At 37.3% G+C, this 13,404-nt stretch overlaps 1 protein-coding gene across 3 annotated transcripts in view; it reads right to left on the bottom strand.

Annotated features, from left to right (window-relative positions):
• The window catches only part of LOC121728587 (bestrophin-4), a 52,681-nt gene that overhangs the window by 6,846 nt on the left and 32,431 nt on the right, over positions 1-13,404 (bottom strand). For 2 of the 3 annotated variants that reach the window (XM_042116757.1, XM_042116759.1), the window contains 7 exons: positions 10,807-11,009; positions 10,150-10,318; positions 9,142-9,387; positions 8,654-8,914; positions 6,772-7,009; positions 4,377-4,524; positions 1,111-1,199 (listed from right to left, as the gene is read on the bottom strand). In XM_042116757.1, coding sequence (XP_041972691.1) covers positions 1,111-1,199; positions 4,377-4,524; positions 6,772-7,009; positions 8,654-8,914; positions 9,142-9,387; positions 10,150-10,318; positions 10,807-11,009 — 1,354 coding nt within the window. The remainder of the gene's footprint in view (positions 1-1,110; positions 1,200-4,376; positions 4,525-6,771; positions 7,010-8,653; positions 8,915-9,141; positions 9,388-10,149; positions 10,319-10,806; positions 11,010-13,404) is intronic. The other variant, XM_042116758.1, reaches the window with a different exon arrangement.

The following is a 13,404-nucleotide window of genomic DNA, read 5'->3' as shown; positions in this document are numbered from 1 at the left end:
TAAGGCGGAGAACTGCAAAAACAGAGGTTGTTGCTCCAAATTGTGATGTCATTGCGTTTGCTATACTTATTTTATGTCGTCCACGATTCGTTAAATTATATTGTAGCGCGGCTTACTTTGTTTGTAAAGAGATTTGTTGATAAAATGCTGAACTTAGTTACTCTACAATCTACATTCTACAACAACTAATACTGCATTGTTTTGCTACATTTTACTTGTAAATTGTAATTAAACTCAGTTACCTAATCTACAATCACATTCTACAGACTACAACTAATACTGCACTGTTTTGCATTTACTTGTATCACTTTCTATAAAGATTTGTTTATTTTTACATTAAATAATAATTAATTATTATTATTGATTCGAATAATCTCTAAGCGTCTCGTCTAGTATCCGTCTAGACAGTACGATTTGGCTCGTAAACGCGCATTCCTTAGTTTGATATTGTAAGTAGGCAATGATGCATAAATTATGTTGTTCTGATGATATTTACACAATATAACTAGATTTTTCGACAATAATATATGTGTTAAAAGTATATTTCTTTTTTAATGAAATAAGGGGGCAAACGTGCAAACGGGTCACCTGATGGAAAGCAACTTCCACCACCCGTGGACACTCGCAGCACCAGAAGAGCCGCAGGTGCGTTGCCGGCCTTTTAAGAGGGAATAGATTATAGGGGAGGGTAGGGATGGGAAGGGAAGGGAATAGGGTAGGGGATTGGGCCTCCGGTAAACTAACTCACTCGGCGGCGCAAGCGCTGTTTCACGCCGGTTTTCTGTGAGCCCGTGGTATTTCTCCGGTCGAGCCGGCCCATTCGTGCCGAAGCATGGCTCTCCCACGTCTTATACCATGATATATGTTGACTCTACATAGGTAGTAGGACTAGCAGGCACGTGCGTCGTATCTACAGATTTACGTCATCTGGGAAATTTGGTATGGATCTCCATACCAAATTTCCCAGATGACGTAAAGTCCTTGAGTCCTAGGAAAGGACAAAGTCTTAGCTGGCTGGCATGGCTCGCACGTCATAACGGAATTTTGGGCAACATAATATAGTTTCACATCCCAGACTCTGGTGCTAACATCCATGGCGTTATCACTCACTTGTAACATGATTAGCATTCCGCGAAGGCACGTTGACTGGGTCGCTGGGCGGAGGCGGGCCTTGGGCGAATATACTCATCGCCGTCGGTCTGAAATGTTAAATTACATCCATTGTTCAAAACAATAGCTGAATTACAACCATGTCTTACATAACACTTTAGCAATTGGTATCTTGTGTGCATAATATATCTTATCCTGCCTTGCATACCGATAACTCAACGTACGTCAAAGACTATTGTCCTAAGAATATTATTTATTTAGAAATTTGTACAATACTAGCTTCCCGGTGAACTTCGTGTCACTTTAAAACCTTCCCTGGACATCTACGTATATTTTAAGACTAAAATTAGCCCAATCCGTTCAGCCGTTTTCGAGTTTTAGCGTTACTAACACAATTGAAAATCCATTTTTATATATAAAAGTGTTGTTTTTAGACTTTTTCAGGAAATTGATTTTTTTTTGAATTTTTCTCTCCGTAAGAACCATCCTTGTCCTTCAAGGAATATTTTAAAAGAAGAATTAGCGAAATCGGACCAACCGTTCTCGAGTTTTGCGCTTAGCAACACATTCAGCGACTCATTTTTATATTATAGATGACTACATAATCTTTAAACACGTTAAAAGATATTAGCAATCTTTTCTGCCTAAGGTACCTACTAATTTTATACCAAATGGCCCATATTCCTGGCCTTAGGAATAAGAGTGGACTCTAATTCCTAGTTTGTAAAAATGAATCATCACGTCATATTTATTAAGATAACTAGAATTTTTCTTGCAAAATTTGATGACTAATAGGCTAGAACAGATAATACAAATGCTATCACTTATCAATTATTATCATAACCGGAAAACAGCACTAACATAATATACTTAATAATATGTAAATTGTTTAAGTACTATAATTATTAACTGAATACATTGTTTATTCGTCCATTGCTTAGCTTCATTTTTGCACACTACAATGCTTAGGTTACTATTAACTATACCTACTAGGTCTAAGGTTTCTTTTAACGTTTAGGATGATAAAGTAGATAAAGATGTAGTTATTATGTTATTATTTACATAAACCTAAATATAATAATACTTAATAGAAATTTATTCAACAAGCACATACACAATATTACACCACATTACAACAGATGACAGCAAAAACAGAAAATATGATGTTACTAAAATAATTTATAAGCCTCTATTAACAAGTGAGTCTATGTTATATATAACTAAATAAACTACATATTTCAGTTCATAAACTTAAAAAAAACCGGCCAAGTGCGTGTCGGGCCACGCGCAATATAGGGTTCCCAATATAGGGTTCTGTAGTACCGCTAGTTTTTGAAAATTTTTGTATGGTCAATGAATGTACATTCATAACGTATTTTACACTACTAACAACATCATCTCAGTTACTTTCAAAGGAATTTGAACGAAAAGTTCCTTTATACTTCGCCGAATACATTTTTTTAAGTTACATTCAGTATATTTCCTACTCCCGTTATTTTTTTCAGATTTCCAGAAACAACCGGAGCTGGTAGAAGGGGGGGACACTGGGCTCTAACGATTTTTTCCACTTTAAAACTTAATATTTCACAAATGGATCCCTAAATCGGAAAATAATCTATAAATACTCATAATATTTTTAAAAAAACCTATCCAACCACACCCCACACGATAGGGTGGGCGCGAAAAAAATTTCATCCCCGCTTGATGTGTAGGGGAGGTACTATCAGAGAAGTTGATTCCTATGCAAATCGGGGACCTAAGTAGTTTGGTCGCATTACGTCAAACCCAGCTGACAGATCACAATTAACATTGAATTGACATATTCGACCAAATAACGTTGGTCTGTCAATTGCATAGGAATCAACTTCCTCGATGGTACCATATTTTTTTTTACGATTTTAATTTTTATGCACCATTTTGTCGGCATCATTAATATGTGTATTCATGGCAAATTACAGCTTTGTAGATCCCATAGTCTCTAAGCAAAACCGCGGACAGACAGAGGGACAGACAGACAGACGGACAGACAGACAGACAGACGGACCGACAGACCGAAAGTATAAGGGTTCCTTGTTGACTACGCAAACCTAAAAAGGAACAAAATGGAAGATTTTCTAAACCTCAAGGAGGGGCTAAATTTTTTCTGACTACTTTAATCACCCAAACAGCCAAGTTTTTTTCATAAAGTCTAACAGCTATAATAAGGCTGACGTAATATTCCTAACGGAGAATAACATAATTTATATTGTGAGTAATGACAGTATTTCATTTGCATCATGCATTCATTTTCATCATTCATTATAGAATATATTATAATATATAGGCCATAGGGTAATTGTTACGGATATTTTGGTATCCTCTTTCTTAGTTATAGTAAAGACGTTTGGGCGGTATTACAGTAATTATTATTTCATAAATTTCTATTTCGATTGTAAGTGAGCTAATTATATTATTATATTTAAAAAAATAAAATAATAAAGTATTTTATTATTTTATTTTTTTAAATATAATAATATAATTTCACTCAAATAATTAAGTGACTCACTAGGGGGCGACCACAAATTACGTGAGGTGTTTTTTTTACATTTTCTGACCCCTCACGTGAGATTTTTAAAATGTGGGTTTTTTACGAGTTACGGCTATACGTTGGATTGTTTGTTTGTTTGTTTGAAGTAGATGTATAACGTTAAAGTAGTTTCGTTCGAACGAATAAGTGAATGATCTTAATCGTATTACGATTACGCTTACGATTAAATCTTAAGCATACGTACAATCTGGATGAAACGGACCAAAAAAGTATTATTTTTCTTGTAACAATGAGAAAAAAAAACGTGATATTTGCTAAGACCCCCCCTCTCCCCAACGTGAGATTAGATGAGATTTGACTCGAGCCCCTCCCCCCCTTAAACACTTCACGTAATTTGTGTACGCCCCCCTAGTTACTACCGTCCTACTACCTAGGTACCTAATGAGACAACCGGTAGCTCATCAGTCATCACTAAGGCCGGTATAAATAGTCAGTACTCAAGATGCATCTCGGCCTCAAGACACGGTTCAGGCTCTGTGATTGGTTGGCTGTCAAAATTTGGACCAATCATAGAGCCGAATCGCGTCTTGAGACCGAGATGCATCTTGAGTACTGACTATTTATACCGACCTTAGGCTGTGTCACTCACGTTAGGTCCACATACGATACACCAAAATTCTTCGAATGTGGACTCAAGTTTATAATCATATAATAACAGCAATGGGTTTTATGAACGTACCTGACTTCGGGCCGCTTTGCCATGCTGGTGATGGTGGCCTGTTCGTCGACTTCCTCTATCACCTCGTTGGCGATCTTCATGCTGCCGCCCGCCGCCGCAGCGGGCTTGTTCAGAGTTGGATTACTCGCAGATATTGTGAACCGACCACCTGAAATTAATTGAAAAATCTGGCTTGTACCATCGAGGAAATTGATTCATAGGCAGTTGACGGACCTACGTCATGTGGTCGGCGTATGTCTATTCAATGTTAGCTGTGTTCGGGCGAACAAATTGCTTAGGTCCGCCTTCTATATTCTGCCTAGGAATCATGGTTTCTCTGATAGTACATATGTATATGATAGTACGTATGTAGCAACATCAAAAGCCAAAAACTCATAAGTACTTTTAAATCTCGCCATTATGTACAAAATCTAATAGGTATATAGGTACTCTATTGTGATATTATTATGAATCTCGTAACCAAAATTTAAACTCTAAAGACGTGTAAGTACAGAATACTATTAATAATGGCGTTGTTCAGTCAACGGGCTAGCTGTTTGATTGAACGCCTATTTAAGCCAGTCGGCTGCGACATCTACATTATAAATTCTCTGTCGTCAATTCCATGTCGGCAGACCTGCAATCAACTTGTCACATTCAACCTAGTTTCTCGTTACGGATATTGTAAAAAACCCTGTAATGTAACGACCAATTTACTTCAATCAGAGCTATCTTTTAACACAAACACGTATAGACTAGCGACGAGGTCGTTAGGCGTAACGTAACTACCGCGGCATACATATTCATACTTCCTTCACCTTTTATTACTGCCTCTGAGTAAGTTAATCAGAATAAGTGTGCATAAAAAGGATTTCGAGGTTATTTGGAATGGTATCTCTCTTTGAGCTAATTAAATAGTCAATTAAGTTAATTGGGTTAACCGTTAAATGATTATTTTGTCATTATTCAGAAATTCACTCCACCTAGGTACCCTGGGAAATAGGGATTACGTCTTGTATATTGAAAATAGTGGGTTTGCAACAATTTAAAACCACAGTTTACTAATAATTATCCATAAACACCGTCACTGAATAGTTGCTGTTACAGGATTTTCAATTCATGATAACAAAGCCTTTACATGCTATATTGAGTTTACAGCGTCCGCAATTTACACGAAAATTGCATATTATTTTGTTACAAATTAGGACATGGATGTTTTATCAACCGCCCCCTAACCAGGGTTGCCAACTTTTCCAGCCGCTAGAACCGGACAGCTGCTAGTAAAAAAAAAAACACCATAAAAGTACTACTGAAAGTTTTATTAAAAACTAGCTGTCCCGGTGAACTTCGTGTCACTTTAAAACCTTACCTGGACTTCTACGAATATTTTAAGACTAAAATCAGCACAATCCGTCCAGCCGTTTTCGAGTTTTAGCGCGACTAACACATTTTAAGATCCATTTATACAACAACAAGCAACGTAACAACATAACACAATAAATACCTAAAATACAATAATTATTTCTTCTTAAAATTGTATTTGCTGTTGCTTTTCACATTTTTTACAAGTTCTTTTCCAGCATCGGTTCTTACAAATTGCTCAAACTCAGAACACGTTAAATTATAATTAAACATGACCATTAACTCCGCCTTCACCATTTCCACTCTGTCGATTTCTTTCCTCCTGCCAAATGTTTTTCATTACGCGACCTGCAAGCTGTCTTATAACTACCTACACCGCTGCGTCGCCGGCGAATTAGCAATGTCGCGGTAACACTTTTTATGTGACCGGACAAATTGCGTCCGGTCGGAAGTTAGTGACCTGACCCCAACAATTTCTTCCAAAACCCAACAGTCCGGTCGAAAACCGGACGGTTGGCAACCCTGCCCCTAACGCCGAGTAGTAGTTTATGTTGGTTTACTCAACAAGTCCAAATAGGCTATGGTGTCATCAAACACATTATTTTATTGTTACAAGTCCATCACTATAGTTTTAAAATGAAATTAATTCGCACGTTCACATTCAAAATGATTTGATATTCTTCACGTTAGCCTCGGTCAATGCTTTCTTTGATATTACATCATACCAGATCGTGTATTGGCGTATTGACACATTGTATTTTCGTAGTAAATACACGTTTGGGTATTGCCAAGCTCACTAACAAGACGCATCACCATTGATCAGATTTATGATTTAACACGACAGTACTATTTCCCTACAAATATGTATAGTTAACTTCTCTCTTCTACATATTTTCTTATGTTTGAGAGTTCTAAATGTGAATGAAATTTAGAATCATCTATATTATAGCTGACTACTATAATTTTTAGAAAAAGTTAATTGTGTCAGTTATCTCCAATCTAATAATATATTGTGAACTTTATTCGGTGTCTGATGTAGTAATGTCTCACTTACCGCTGTCGGTTTGTGTGGGCGCCGAGGCCACCGTCGCTGAGGGTGGTCGCTGCTCCTCCTTCGAGAACAGTCTCTTCAGCATCGAAGTGACCGAGGCGGTCCTGGCTATCGTGGGCTGTTGCAGCGACGCCATAGAGTTGCTCGAGCCCAGATTATTGTCGTCCTTCTTCCCTCGCCTGCTTCCTCGAGACACGATGAAATGGATTCCAGATTGAGCGTCGTCGTTCATTTGCAGTTGCTGGTAAATACAACAGCATGTTACCGGTGTGACGTCGGAACTCGGAGGAGCGTTACGAATAACGTCGACATACAGTAAGGCGACTTCAGGAAGCCTCTAAGTAATTAAAAGATCCACAGTGTTCACAGACGTTGTAGTTATACCGAGTCTTTGTCCAATACGTTAGAATTGTGGTTTAACTTATATTGTACAACTGTAAAGTCTGTACAGTGTGAATCTGTTAAAAGTAAGAGAGTTAATATTGACTTAAGTCATAATAATTATTAGAAATATTAAATAAACCAGATTAAGGCGAACAAGTTCGTAAGAAATTACTGTTCTAGTGCATGGTCAGGCATCATTTAACAATGCGATGTATGAATTTCGCGGTCAATAATAAGTTACCAGTGACGTAACGTGTATTATATGTTCAGAAAATAACAAAGACTAAGTAAATAGTAGAAAGGCACTTATTGATTCGTTCTGTACGAAATCAATTACAGTTGCTAATTTAATTTTCTTTTCTACGCAGATAGGAACTGATAAAGTGATAACACACCTATTGAGCATTTAATACCATCAAAATTAATAGTAGATTTTTTAGAGATTTTAATCAAGAGTTAAATAAATACTAGGTAAAGTAAAATGTAAATTACCCTACAACCACTTGTCACGACATGTAGAACTAAATTATCACATCATAATATTGCATAGATACAGAAGCTGTTAGATATAAGAGTTAACACACATTTAGTGAGCCAAACAAAAAGTTAAAAAGTTAGAAAACTGAAAATTAAAAAAAAAACAGAAACAGAAAGTGAAAGTTAGATAATTTTAGTATAGTATAGGTAAGTATAACGTCAGGCATTGAAGCTGTAAAAATACCGTTAGTATCTAATCACTATTCGTATAAAGTGTTTAAAAGTACCTCTAACCTAAATTGATTGAAAACATTACCAGTTGATACCATATCAGTAATTGTTAATACTCGAAGGGCTGCCAATGTTGTAATTCGTGCTATACTAAGAATACTATTTTCTTCACATGTGTCATGCCTATTTGTAGATACTTTGCGGGTGCAAACACGACAACGCACCAAAGTTTTATTTTAAGAATTTTGCTAATAAGGTAAAAAGAGCATTAGCGAGAATGATTTTGAATCCATTAGCAAATGTCTGACTTCTAAAAAAATTAGTCTTGTAATGGCACGTATTAAATTATTGTACCTTATAAGTGTTTTTAAACAGTATGAACCTTATTCGGAGTAAGGGTTTTAAATTTTAATCCTTAAGAATAATATAAACAAAAAAAATTACAGAGCTTTAACTTTTCATAATATTGTTTGTAGAGTTCGACGTATATTTTTTGATCGACAATTATTTAATAGAGGACAGAAGTAGATTAAATAAGAGTAGAGCAGAAGAATTAAAAATAGAAGGGTACTAGCTCACATTATCATAAGCAACAACATATTGTTTGACAATTGACATAAACCCTAATCTTCATATCCTAGTCATACATACCAAACCAGAAGGGAAACTCCTCCCTGATAAGCGTACAAGACATGACACGGAGTCCCACTGTGACTATTGGCAACCCTTACACCGACACTGGCAAGCTCCAACAACCGAGCGTGCAGCATGCTCTTAAATCGGGGAATCTAACCTCGGGCGGGGCGAACTTGTAACTCACGGTGTTTGAGGGTACCATCTCGTCGATTTTGAGCGACGAAGGGTTGACGGTGACCATGCTCCGTTGGCGCAAGGGGACGGCCACTCGCGCCGTCGACGGCTCCGGGTGCTCCTCGCGCTGGTTCTCCGTGGCTATCGTGTATGGGAGCTCGGACGGGAACACCTCGTCCCAGTATTGGTCCCTGATCAACTCTGGATGCTCGTGGTGCATCTCGTCCACGATCATGTATGATACCTGCCAAATAATAATGTCCTGCTAGAACCTGATCCGAAATATGCGCCTAATATAGAGTCACACTTTAATTTATTACTGTCATGATTTATACATTTAAAATACACAATTCTGTTCACACTTGCAGCAAGGAAAACCACCAAAACTTGATACACAGCTAATTATTTTGTAGCTTATTTCAGGTTTCTTTTTTTATATAAAGTCGCAAAAACTTTGAACAATTCACTTACTTGCAGATCTCTATCGATCAGCCAATTGACTTCGAAATCATCGTCATCCTCGCCGAAGGGGTTTATAAGGGACTCCGCCACTTTCAGCCAGCCCATGTAGAAGAAGAATTCTAGTGTTGTGAATATTGGGAAATAAAGGTCTATATTAGATATGTAGGCCGACGACGTCGTGTTCAGTTTGTTGTCCACCCACTGGCTACCCAACGCGGATGTTATAAAATACGAGTAAACTGCTATGGTAACTACCTGAAAAGATCATCTTACATTACACCCAACATCATTGTCCCAACGTTAGAGATACGAATATACTGCAGCATCGCACTAGATTTAGCGCAGCTGCAGTCAGGAATTTGATTAGAATTGGCAACGTTTGTTAGGCAAGCAATCAGAGAAGTTGTTTCCTAGGCAGATGATGGCGGACGTAAGTAATTTGGTCGCGTTATGTCAAACCCATCCGACCGATCACAGATAACATTTAATTGACATAAGCCGACCAAATGACGTAGGTCCGTCAACTGCCTAGGAAGGAAATTGATTCCTTGTACTTGAATGGTACATTATTTAAAGGATATCACAGATCACTATTAAAAATCCAAATAAATCAGGAGATTTTTTTCTGACATGAATGCATCAGCAGCTTTCACCAATTCTTCGGACTCAAACCAAGTTGGGGTTATTATTGATTTACGCCCTTGCAATACGGTTCATTTTTCAGGAAAACCTTGCACTGCTGTGAGCGCATTGCTTGTATGTTCGTGGAAACATTTTAATGAGTTTTATCACGCGATCACAATGCTAGGTTCTTGTTGGCTTTACACTTAAGCTACGTCTTATCAGACAGAAATGGGTTTCATTGTATGAGATGATTCAGATACCATTCGCATAATAAATATGCGAATAACAAATGTGCAATTCCAATCAAATCATAGTGAAACCGCAATACATTCCGTATTGCTGTTTGATAAACAATTTCTAACCCAACTACCACGGGTAGGTAATGTTGCTAACCTGTGTGTATACGAGTGGTATGCTGATGGTGTCATAGCTGAGCAGCAACCCAGCCTGTCCCCTGAACTTGTTCAGTTCGTCTATTATAGTTTTGACCGCAAAGTCGTCCCTTATCCTGCCCTCTTTGCGGGCCCTCGTCACTATACTCGTAGCCCATACTATTGGTAACCTGCAAAAATTATAATTGGATTAAGAACTTCTCTTTTCAATTTTAGCTATATTTATTTTGCCAGCAAATTTTTATTTCCTGTATTTGATTGTCTTCATAAAACAAGTAAATGTTTACTCTGTTTCTTGCAACGAGAGTAAGACGTATGTTTTATACCGATAAGATATACGAGTACCTATTTATTATGCAATAGGTAAGTAATAAGATCAATGATAATAGTATGATTAATATTCATGGAAACGTCTTTAGCCGTTACATCATCGCTCGATCTTAATCGTAGGAATATGGACTGAAAGTAAAAACTAAAACTCTAACAAAAAACCCCAGCCTGACCGGCGTCTTTGACCTTCACTGTCACATCTTTGCCAACAGGTATTCCACATGTCTGATATTTGTTTTTTTTAGGCAGAACGAATGTTCAACCGGTGTTCAACAGACATATAAATTAAGTTCGGGTTACGTTTTTAACGACTGCCAAGGTTACGTACCAATGTTTGGAGGGCTTGGGAAACTTTGCATTCAGGTTATCCAGTATAACCTTTTCGTTTTCTAGCAGAAGACCAGCTTCGACTAGGTTATCTAATGTAGGAAATCGTTTCTTTACTCGCGGTGAGATCATAGTTAGCACCATAGTTAGACACAAGCACACGTATCGCAGAATAGTTCGTCTCATCAGCCGCCCTCGCTCGTCCTGCAAACAATACAATACCTGTAGCGTACAAACAATTACTTATCTCTTCCGCTGGATGTGAAGCATCGACCACACTCGTCATCATCAGATTCGTAAAACTAATTAAATCGCATGTCTCAATTCGAGTAATGCTCGATTATTTTGATACATTCGTGTGTAATTAGAAAGTAATAGTTCAAAACGAATTAACAATAATTATTGTTATCAATTCCAACCAACCAACCTCTACATTTTTAACCAGTATAATAAATAAAGAAACATGTGGGTCATAGTAATCGTAATCTACATACAATAGAGGATTAAGAAGAATTAATTAATTAAGTAGGTTTTCAGAAAACCAGCTACTTGGAAAAGTCTTAAAAATTAATGCTCTCATTTTCCAGTAAATTAGTAAAAATCGTATATAATATAGCAACATTATTAGTTGCTGTGACATGCATGGGTACAATTAAACTACAAAATTATCTACAAGTCTACAACTAACCAAACAAAGTAATAATAATTATTAATCAGCAAAGAACTTTTAAATGCCGAACACGGAAATGATAACCTTAAATAATCAATATCTACGAAAAGATAAATTATATTACTTAATAATATTAAAATGATTACCCAATCAAAAAGTCATTTGCATGGTTTGTAATAGTAAAATGGAATAAAAATGACAAAATGATAGGCTATATTTATTAAAAGCTTTTATTTAACTTGCTCTGTATGTATGTAAGTATGTATGTCCGGGTGAAATTTTGAAACTCAATTTTGAATTATGCATTTCAAAAAAATTAAAAAGGGAAAAGTTTCGTAGTAGGTTATATTTTATTGTTCTCTATCAATTATTTAATAGATTTTGGTGTATAGGTGGATATTTGGATTAAGATAAGATACAAAATAATAATGTACTACTTATCAATATAAATAATATGCAGGAATACTTTATGTTAGGATTTAGGCGGTGTTTTTGATCCTGCATCAAAAGAATTTTAGCCATATCAACCAAGACCTATGCAAATAGTGTAAAGAGGTAAACCACAAGTCACAACTAATGCACATTTAATGTTAATATTATGTTTACTGTGCTAACACTGATGACTGAATAGTGAAGTCGGGTTATTCCCAATTGTAACCCTAAAAATCCCAAACCCAAGGTAAACTCTGCGAAGCTTCATATTGGTATCTAAGAATTAACCCCAGACACAGATTACTAATTAATACTCGTAGTTACTACCCAGACCAAAAATTTTTTAGGTAGCATAGGATAGGGATAAGAAAGAATTTTCAGACAATATTTCCAAGTCACTTTAAAATTCATGCTATGACTGAAATTATAAATGTTACCGTTAATGTGCGTAAATCAGTTAGACTGCAGATTAACAAGGTATTCTGCAGATTATCTGGGTGAGTCAGTTAAGGTGCAAAAAGTTTATTCTATTCTCATTAAATTACATAAAAATAATTGGTCAAGTGCGAGTTGGACTCGCGCACTTAGGGTTCCGTACCGTTATTGAGCGAAAGTTGGCAAAAAATTGTGTTTTTTGTATGGGAGCCCAAATATATAATTAAGAATTTTGTGAATTTAGTATTTCAACTACCTACTACTACTACCATTATTGAATGTGCGCTTTTATAATTCTGGGCGTCACGTTAGCGCGCGTAGAAATCGCGCAGAAAACGCGCACGTCTGAGCGCGTTTTCTGCGCGATTTCTACTCGCGCGGATTCATCATTCATAGCAATTTCACAAATCACAGTCATGTGCTGAATCCGCGCGAGCAAAAAACGCGCAGAAAACGCCCACGTCTGAACGCGCGCTTATCGTGGAAGCCGACTTCCACGATAGAACGTTGGATATGTTTAAATGCCCTTTTGATTTTACGCACCGCTGACGTTTTGTGCGGTTCAGCAGAGTGTAGACGTCGTTAATCGTGATGTCCCCTAACGTGCACGTTAAAAAGTTATCGTACTAGCTATTTGACCGAGCTTTGCTCGGTATTCGATAAAACACGATAAAATGAAATTTTCTAAAAATGATTGACGAAACGAGCAAACGTGTCACCTGATGGAAAGCAACTTCCGTCGCCCATGGACACTTGCAGCATCAGTAGAGCTGCAGGTGCGTTGCCGGCCTTCTAAGAGGATAGGGAAGGGAATAGGGGAGGGTAGGGATAGAAATAGGAAAAGGTAGGGAAGGGAAAAGGGTAGGGGATTGGTCCTCCGGTTAACTCACTCACTCGGCGAAACACAGCTCAAGCGCTGTTTCACGCCGGTTTTCTTTGAGCCCGTGGTATTTCTCCGGTCGAGCCAGCCCATTCGTGCCGGAGCATGGCTCTCCCACGTCAAAAGGAGAAAATCTGTAGATTACCTACTAGTTACTACCTAGGTTATGTGCGCGTTAACGT

This window comes from Aricia agestis, chromosome 7 (assembly GCF_905147365.1).
Source record: "Aricia agestis chromosome 7, ilAriAges1.1, whole genome shotgun sequence".
In the NCBI taxonomy this organism is placed as follows: domain Eukaryota; kingdom Metazoa; phylum Arthropoda; class Insecta; order Lepidoptera; family Lycaenidae; genus Aricia; species Aricia agestis.
Note: the sequence above shows the minus strand (reverse complement) of the source record. Positions and strands in the feature narration are given on the sequence as shown.